Here is a 9,742-nt window from a genome sequence, read left to right on the forward strand (position 1 = left end):
GTGTATTGATGAAAAATGTGTGGTTAAAAAATAAGAAAAATTTTTTGATCTGCGTGTAATATTATTTTATTGAAAAATGTGTGATTAAAATGATGTGAAATCACTGTTTAAGAATATACTTTTTTGGAATAATGTGATCCTAACACCCCCTAAATACTATTTTATTATAAATATTTGTTTCCTTCTGAGCAAGCTACAAAGGAAATGGTGAGAGATATTGATTGGGGGGCTCAAATGCAAAGGGGTTGACACAAAGAAGGCTGTACATAGGATATACTATGGCATTGTTTGATTCCCATTTTTTTAAAAATATATTTTTCTCTCTCTTTTTTTAACCACACATTATTTATTAAAATAATATTACAAGTAACTTTTTCTTTTTTTTCAACCACAATTTCTCATTAATCTTCTATTCTAAAATGAAAATTTTCACAAAAATGAAGCTCAAACACCCTCATATATCATATTGTGTTGTGCACCGTGGGGCTTAGCCAGGTAGGAATTGGCCAAGGTGGGATAGACATACACGGGAAGACAGGTGAAGGAGGGGTTTGCCTAGGGAGAGTACTGCTTTGGGGGGTATAGGGGCGGGTGCATGGATCATGAGCCCCATTTGGTTCCCATTAAATTAAATTTTATTTCTCTCTCTTTTATTTTCAGTCACACAATCTTCTATAAAATAATATTAAAACGTAAATCGAAAATTTTTCTTGCTTTTTCAACCAATCATTCTTCAAAAAAATATATTATTCCTCTCATTTTAATTTGAAAACAATGAAAGCAACTTATATATCCTTCTATCTATATCTTTTTATCAATGAAGACTTTGAGGCATTTTAAACTTGAAATATTAAGTTGAAAACCTTTTAACCAAATTCTCCTACAATATGTGGATGATTTGAATTAAACTCTCTTCTTCCCTAGCACAAGAAAGCATTAAAAGAACTGCAAATTTGGTCAAGTTCATCATTGCTTAGAACCCTAATCCGTTCTCTGGATATTGAACCTCACATTGTCTTTATCGCTTTGATAAACCCAAGACCCGTTTTTTTCTTTAACACAACAGTGCTGACATGAAAAGGACTCAAATTGCACGCTTGTCAGAATCTCTCTCTCACCAGAAAAAGGAGAGTGAGCAAGGGAAAGTTGAGAAAGAAAGTGCACGGGACCATATGAACAAAACAGAAAGGAACAATTCTATCTGCACTCTGTACCGTACCAGAATGAAAGAGACGTTCGTAGAGACAATGCCTCGATTTTCGACTCTGGATGCGCTTGTTTGGATTTCATTATAAGTTATTTAATTAAATGTGATAAAAACTAAGTAGTGAATAAATGGATAATAATTATGAGTTGGGTGGTTGATGGAAGGCAAACATGGGCTATGCATTTGTCATATAGTCTCATAGAATTTCAAACTTCCGTCCCTCAATTTATAAGCAATATCGAGCTAGAAATGGTGAATATCAAATGACCAACGTTCGACAAAAGGTATAACATATAAATTTACGAAAACAATGCATGTGTGGAGCTTAAGATCAAAAGCGGCGGTACACGAAATCAGTCGTATGCAAGTCATGGTCGAGAAGCAATAGTGACTTTTGAATTAGTGGAAATAGATGTATGGACCGAACATAGATCCAAGCAGATACAAGGTATACGTCACAAGTTCTGAACCTAGTTATATGTTATATGTGCTTTCAACAAAGTAGAAACCAGTACATAACTTAAAGCTACCGAGTGTTGCAAAGTCTTAATGCTCATCTATTGCATTTAGACAAAGGACCAGTTGACGAACATGAAAGCAAGGCAGTGATTGGAGTCATCGTCGTTGAGAACCTTCCATGCAATGGCTTGTTCATATGCGATAGGCCTGCCCATGCTCGAAACACATACTCCTGCCGGTAGATAGGCGAATCCCTGTATTACAAGAAAAATAACAAACGAACACAGTTAATCTTCTGGCAAAAAACAATGGAATCATAATAGCAATGATATTCTGAAAATAAAAAATTATCAGACAAATTTTGAGGGACTAACCTGCTGCATTATCTTGGAGAACTCCGAAAGCAGTAGCTTTCGGCCAGTTTCGTCCAAAATCCTCTCGAGCATTATATCCTGAAGTGCCACAAGTGTGGTCTCAAGCATGTCGAGACCTGCCTGGTTTGCAAATGTGAAAACCGCAGAGGCCTGCAACCAGAAATTAGTTGAACACGTAATGCTCTCTCTTTTCTACAAAAAACAGAAGCCTAGAGAAAAAAATTGAGGATAAAAAACATTGTCATCACTAACATTCATTTTGACAGAGCAGCACATAATAGCATCACTATGATGCCACAGTTGTTTCAGAACAGCATCACCAGCTTCCGAATCGATCTGAAGGAATTCTCCGCCAGTGTGCATCCTGATACACAACAGGCATTAGAAAAGCACGAGCATTTCTCTACTATGGACCAAGGGTGGCTTTATTTCAATAGTTTGTATTTTACTTATTATATTCAGAAAATCTTTCATGGCAAAATCACTACAAGAATCCAACATGCAACAGACTCGAACAGTCAAGCTTCTAAACAATCACTGAGGTCCATAATTTATCAAAGCTTATGCTTTCTTAGTACATCAATTACACTCTAATGATTCATCTTTGCTGTACTGCATGGCCTTATTATACTATCCATATATTGTATTATAATTCCTATTATTTCTACGAGATAAAGAATAATAGGTGGAGCTAATAGGTGGAGCCTTTTTAACGTAAAGCGAGAGCCTTGGCATCTCAAATGTAATTTTCTTCTCATTTTTAGTGAAAACGAGCAGTGAAGATTGGAAGTAGTTCTCACACTGAAAGCGAACACCGTGTGTGTGATTGTGAATGTGTCTGTTCGGTTTTGTTACACTTAGTTTTGCTCTTAAATTTAGTAAGGTCTAATCCACGGAACAATCTCTAAATATGAATCGATTATATAAAGTTATACCTATAGCTCCTGCAAATCCATCGTGCCAATGTAATAGCCTCTGGTGAACCAGGAAGTGTCTTCGGTACCATTTGGGAGCTGAGTCGAGACGGAGAAATTGCCATAGCAACTCTCTGAACAGAGCTCACGATATTACGCACGTATCGACGGGCCATAGCAGCCACTGTGTCTTGATAGTGATTTTCGAAAGTGAATTGGAATGCAATAGTCAAAACAGACCTAAGACTCTGCTTACACGAATCGACTTCGCCAACTGTACGAGCTCCACTAGGTCCCACCTCAAGGGTAGATGCCAAATCTAATGTCCGAGTTGCTCCATCCCCATCCTTCATCATAATCGAGATAAAATTTATTATACAATCAGAAACAATACAACAGTTAATTGAAATCTAATGACATTTTGAAAGTAAAAGGTCACCCAACTGTTTTAGCATCCAACGGTATAACACGAAAACCAGATGGAAGCAAAGGAGCATCATCACCGAATGATTCATCAATTGGTGCAAAGACGAGCTGAGCACAGGCACCAGAAGTTGACTCATCAACCCCACTACATAGCTGCCATTGTAACAAATTTAAATCAATATCACAAAATTTACATAAACCAAAGTCAGTGTCTTTTTTATTTACAATAACATGATGTAAAAAAAATCACACATAATTAAAAAGTGAACAAACCTGTAACAAGTACATATCCCGGGACAAAGCTATCTCCTCTGGTGAGAATGCATGACCTTCTAAGCGAACCACCTCCAATAACTAGGATCAAACAAAAAGACTTTAGTGACATAAAATGTCAATGCAAGACTTACGTGCATGTTTGGTATGCATACTAGCAGGACTGACTAGCATAGTAAACAAAATTTTAGCTTCTATTTCTTCCTTGATTAGTCGAGTGCTACGAAATCCGTCCTACTGAACATGTTAGATTTGTACACAATGTCAAAGAAAATCATATTGGGTACCTCTTCGTGCTCTACAGTCTGGGCAAGAGGTAAAATGACTTGGCTGCCAGGAAACCCGCTAAGCCTTGCACAAGGAACTGCATAAGGACTAGCTTTAAGAGATGCGGCAGAATAAGCATCGATCTCATAGTCAGCCCACTCGGAACGATGCTCTCTCAAAAAACGAACAAGCAACGCAGGGGGAACATTCTGTGTAATAAATTACCAAAAAAGTAAACAATATTCTGTCAACACACCGCAACAGCCAATTATAAACAAGATAAGTTGGAAACAGCCTTCTTATAAATCAGCAACAAACCCTATTTCATCCTTGAACAATTAATATATGAAAACAAACCTGAACAAGCATTGATGCTCTAGCACAAAGGACACCCCCAAAAGAAGGGAGGATGGACAAAGAGTTGTGCTGGGAACCAAGAAATTTGCTCGGAGATGAATTTATGGCAATGGTTACATCTTCTACCCCATCACCACCGAGGATCGACCAACCATCATCGACAAACCCATTAACAGCGTCATTAAATCCCCTGATACAGTCCCAAAATTGTGAAATATTGAAAAACAAATGGAAACCTTTCGAAGCTACATCAGAATTATATAAGAATTATCTGGTACAAGAGATAACTACTTTAACAGGAAAAAATGGAATACATGTGTATATTATCGGTGCAGTACCACCACAAAGTACCCCCATCGTCTTGAAAGAATAACGTGGGAAATATTTAGGTTCCATTTTTATCCTTTTAAATTAATAATATCCATAATTTTTTAAATCACATTCCAAAATGTCTCACCTACACAATCTTTGACTCAATGCCCTTAGAACAACAGGTTGGCGACCGCCACTGCATTGAATTTCTCCATTGGTTTCTTGCGCTATCTGTCTTATGTGTCGCAAGGCCTGAATGCAAAATAGAGAATACATTGAGTATCTAAGATGGCACAAAGTGAAACAAGCAATGTGCAGAAAAAAAGAAAATCTTACAGCCATAGTCATCTTCTGTGCAAGGATTTTAGAAGATTCATAAAGTGGCCTCAGAACTTCAGGAACACTCCAAGCCTGTATAAAAAAACATAACAGATACATTAGGAATTAGGAGAAAGAATATTAGATAAAAAAAACAAAAAACTAGATGAATTTATTTCTCACGTCCAAGTCAAAATGATCAACAATGTGAACGATGGAGCCACCACCCTCACAAGGACGTATCAGGCAGCCACTAGGTAGCATTTCAGCTCTTACAAAGCATGGAGCTGTGGGCCCTGTTGGGGCACCACTGGAAGATGTTAAAGACCTCTCGCATATCTGCATTAACATTTATCGAGTTAAAGAAATGATACATAAATGATGGTCTGATGCCGTCGAATCCATCTTACTAAATATATCAAAAGTGTATAGCTAAAGAAATTCTACAAAAGGATGTTTCCTTTGGAGGGAACCCAACTCACTTCAGCAAGTTTTAGCTTTTATTCATTCTCTCTTGCAATTGGACAGTTAAACAGACGGCTTTCTAAACTACGAATTTAGAAGTAGAATTTTTTGGAATTGCGCTCACCACAAGACTTCCATCTTCCAAACTTGTAGTATATCTCAATGTCCAAAAGTCACGAGCCGATGCTAATGTTGTTGGTGCATAAGTCTAAAGAAAAAAACACATTGAAAACCAATTACACACTGTGCTAGAGCCTAGAAGCTAAGAAAATTCCAAGTTCAAGGATAGAATTTTGTGCAAAGACAAAAACCTGCATATACATGAGCTCTATAGTCCCTCCATTTCCTGTAGGAATTACACTCATTACATCAAGGCAGCGGCAATCGCGAAACCAAGAAAGGCGATCTTTTAGAATCTCGGCAACCTGCATAAAAAGGTTTCTAGAGTTTTAATGGAACAAAAAATGGTAAAACACAAATCTCGACATTCATAGCAAACAAAAAATAGCAGAACAGACAATATTACCTTACTTGGCTCAAGACTCACGAGACCACAGGCTCTTGCTGCTACCCCACTACAGTTGCGTGAAATAGCAACAATACCAATAGAATCCGGACCAGGCTACAAGAAAATAACATGTTTCAGTTGAAGGCACACAATTTTAATCCAAGTAAACATCTGAAAAGAGAATCAGGACCACCGCAAGGAATTTAACTACATACCTTCATCCCTATCATTTGGACCCAGTCGACAGCAGTTCCAGTAGCCTTTCCAAGGAACTCTGCCAGGGCCTCCTCAGCTATAGCAAGAAGACTGGGATACAAAAGAAAAAGCTTCAATTAGTGTTTAGACCAACAACCCAAAATACTAATAGTGTGCTGTTCAGATTGAAAAAGGAATCGTCATCAATTACCCAGCTGGGCTATTAGCATCCCTTTCTGGATGCTGAGGTGTTATGTTTTTCTGTTGTTGTTGACCACTCATGACGGCAGATTCACAGCTAGTATCAGTGGTCGGTGCACTTACCTATTACAAACCATAACGTGAGATTCATTGCAAAATAAACAAGGCCAAAAAAAAAAAGAAGAATAAGAATAAGATTTGGTGGTCACATATAAATGCTGATTTATTCAAGAAATTCACGGAAAACATGAAGCATTGCTCAAGGATGTGAGAATAAATTATACTGAGCTCAAACCAGAATTCCTAGTAGGCAAATAAACTAAGAAAACTCACTGTGTGCAATTGTTGGCGCATGTAACCATTTTCATAAACCAGCTGTGAGACCTGCTTCTGAAGGCGGTCATTCTCTTCCATCAATAGCTTGTTCATGGCACTCAACTTCCTGTTAACAGTCTGGAGACGAGATGCTTCCTTCCTCTGCTTTTCACGGCATCTACAAAAGAAAAATTTAAGTAGTTTTTCTAATGGATCGCTTTCAATATTTCAGTTCTTGGCCAATTCTTTTTTATCTCAAGGAGACGATTCAACTCGTGACCAGGAGAACAATTTATGGTAATCATAAAAGAACACATTGCTTTTTAGGCTTGTAGTGTGAGGTAAAAACTGGATCCATATCATCACAATGAACTTATAAATGTCACACAATATTTTCAACCATTTTGCTCATATTGAAAAGCTGCCATAGAGTTGAGGTAACAAATTTGACATAATACTTTGAAGGAAGGATACGGACAGAATATGAAGTAACTTGATTCAGTGCAGAAATGAAAATAATCCTCAAGCTTTAAATCAAATAATTATAAATCAAGTAGATGGGAGGAAGTCACTAAAACCAAAATCAAGAACATGTTAATTAACATACAGAAACCTGGATGATAAAAAAAGGAAAAAAAAATGATGAAAATAAGTGAAATAATTCAATTACACGTTTTGGTCATCACAATATAATTTTGCATATCAGAGAATAGAAAAATAAAGAAAATAGAAGCAAACCAACCTTATCACACTGCATTTTTAGACAGAAAAATTTCATTTGCATTCTCAACATTTTATGCAAACTTCAGGCCTTCAATAGTAAAGAAAAATAACTTCACCAAAAAGATAAAGCAAATCTAAAGCTAAGTTGTTGACCAAATTCTTTAAACAATCTAACCGAAAAATACATTTTCCACACAGCCAAATCCAGGGATAAGGCAAGAACTGAAAAATGCCCTTTTAGGCTTTTCTTGTAAGAAAGTAGATCTTTTTCCTATAAAAAAAATTACAGAAAGCTTCTATTCAGAAATAGTTAATTCTGAATCTACAAAAAGGTAATTAAAGAGATACAAAACTGGAAAAATAACAAACCTTGGATTCAAAGAAAAATATTATACACCTCGAATATACCTCATAAACACCAGAGACGAAGTACAAAAAAGGCCCTAATGAGCTAGTGATATTTGGATAAATAAATACCTGCGGTTTTGAAACCAGACTTTGATCTGTTTAGGTTCAATGTTAGAAAGAATGGGACACTCTCTAATGAGCTGTTGCCTTCTCAAAGAAGTTGGTTTTGGGCATTCTGCATAGACTCTCTCCAGGGCTTCCACTTGCTCTGGTGTATATCTCACATACTTGCTAGCATCCATTTGCTGTTTACTGTAACTTCCGCAACTATTGCTCTCTCTGTGCATCAAAAGCGCCATTCAGAAAACCCCACAAAACTCTGGGCGTTTGAGTTTGTTAAAGTGTTTGTAGAAGTTGCATGAACAGGCACAGGCACAGGCAGGGAGGCTCTCTTCCTCTCTCACTCATCAAGATTGTGATATTGTGAAGCCAAGAAGAAAAGAGAGAGCTCAGTTGGTATGGAAAGTGAAATGTAGAGAGAGAGATAGGTCTCCTTGTCTGTATTTTAGACAGCAATTTCGAGAACTTCAAAGACAATTAAACTAAAATAAAATATTTAGTGCGATACTAACTGTTTGTTTGAGCTGACATATGCCTTCTCTTCATTAATTTCCATTACATTATATTATATTTTTTTTATATTTTTTTTAATCACATAATTTTTTATAAAATAATATTACACGTAAATAAAAAAATTATTTCTTTTTTAATTACTCATTTTTCAAAAAAATATTATTTCACCTATTTTTATTTCTACAAAATAATATTTTTTTTAAAAAAAACATTATTCCACTCATATTTTGAAAAGATGGATTTCGTATAATAAAAAAGTTACTTAACATGGTTGAATCAACTTCCTCTAAAAACTTTTTTAACTGCAAGAAGCACTCCCATAAAATCAGACAAACAGGTCGAAAACAATTTTAGAGTCTCAAAAATTTCTTTTGACTTTTCAAAAATCACATCAAACGGGCTACAAGAAATAAAAAGTGACTTTCCAAATCCATGCAAAATTAATTACTATGCTTGGCAGGAATAAAACAAGACGGACAGCAATTACATGCACTAAAGAATTCATAGAACCCCTAATTGATTATTAATTTGAAAACATGCATGCTTCTCTCAACATGATATCATTATTACGCTTTATGTACTAATTAATTTAGCTGTTGGACCTGATTAAAATAGTCATTAGTGCATGATATTAAGGGGGTGTTTGGAGTAATTTTTCACTCCAAAAAATTGATTTTTTCACCGTTATTTCATTATTCCAGGCGTGATTTTTGACTTATTCACTCGCAATTAGCTCCCACTTTTCTTTTAACGGTCAAAAAATCAATTCTCAAAATCCCTACCGATCAGGGCCTAACACATTTTCTAATCTGGATTAATTTTCCAAGTAAAAATTCCTCACCTCGAATTACATCTTGGTAAAATTAATCTTTTAAAAGAAACTCAACATTCAAAATGAAATCAGATTTTCTAGCACTTTTCATTACTTAAATTTTAGAAAAATTTGGAAAAAACTTTCTAGTTATGAATTGGATGCGGGATCAATGGAAAACATTTGATTATAATTTCGAAAGCATTATTAATATGTTTGTTTTAGTTAGAATAAACGAGCAAAAAATCTCCAAGTGATAAAGGAGTTAAAAGTAATAGCATTTTGATTTGTCTGAAGTGTGAGAATTTGGATTTTTAAAATTAATATTCTCAAACAATCTATCATTTTATAGGGACTATGTCATAATTGTTTAAATTACTCATTAAAACAATGTTGATTTTAATGCTCACTGGTGATTATCATTTAATTAATAATGTCTAACGGAGTGATGTGATAGATGTACTAGATAAGTGTAGGAAAACTGAGATTGGACCATCTCCAACCCTGCACCATTTTATACTAAATTTTGCACCAAACTAAAATTCATCTCCAACCATTACAAAAAAAATTACACCAAATGAACAGTGTTTAACCATTTTCTTCCCCTTTTTTATTCTTTATAATTTATTTATTTGA

The 9,742-nt window shown here is 35.5% G+C and overlaps 1 protein-coding gene across 1 annotated transcript; it reads right to left on the reverse strand.

The window, feature by feature from the left end:
- Positions 1-1,583: 1,583 nt before the first annotated feature.
- On the reverse strand, positions 1,584-8,021 carry LOC111396962 (homeobox-leucine zipper protein HOX32-like). Its single transcript, XM_023023600.1, has 18 exons — positions 7,792-8,021; positions 6,610-6,769; positions 6,287-6,399; positions 6,096-6,186; positions 5,899-5,994; positions 5,684-5,797; positions 5,497-5,580; positions 5,091-5,246; positions 4,926-5,000; positions 4,735-4,841; positions 4,278-4,467; positions 3,941-4,129; positions 3,654-3,734; positions 3,399-3,533; positions 2,976-3,301; positions 2,293-2,404; positions 2,041-2,190; positions 1,584-1,920 (listed from the first exon to the last, which is right to left on the reverse strand). The coding sequence occupies exons 1-18, from the start codon at positions 8,019-8,021 to the stop codon at positions 1,774-1,776; spliced, it is 2,556 nt and encodes an 851-aa protein (XP_022879368.1). The 3' UTR covers positions 1,584-1,773.
- Between the last annotated feature and the right edge of the window lie 1,721 nt (positions 8,022-9,742).

This window comes from Olea europaea, chromosome 7, assembly GCF_002742605.1.
Source record: "Olea europaea var. sylvestris chromosome 7, O_europaea_v1, whole genome shotgun sequence".
In the NCBI taxonomy this organism is placed as follows: Eukaryota; Viridiplantae; Streptophyta; class Magnoliopsida; order Lamiales; family Oleaceae; genus Olea; species Olea europaea.

What these genes read in the sequence shown, in the direction of transcription:
- LOC111396962 (XM_023023600.1), bottom strand. Translation starts at nt 8,021, where the DNA reads ATGGCGCTTTTGATGCACAGAGAGAGCAATAGTTGCGGAAGTTACAGT. An exon ending in GTCTGGTTTCAAAACCGCAG is followed by an intron (nt 6,770 to 7,791) that starts GTATTTATTTAT and finishes TTTCTTTTGTAG; the next exon opens with ATGCCGTGAAAAGCAGAGGA. An exon ending in TCCAAATGATAGGGATGAAG is followed by an intron (nt 5,995 to 6,095) that starts GTATGTAGTTAA and finishes ATTTTCTTGTAG; the next exon opens with CCTGGTCCGGATTCTATTGG.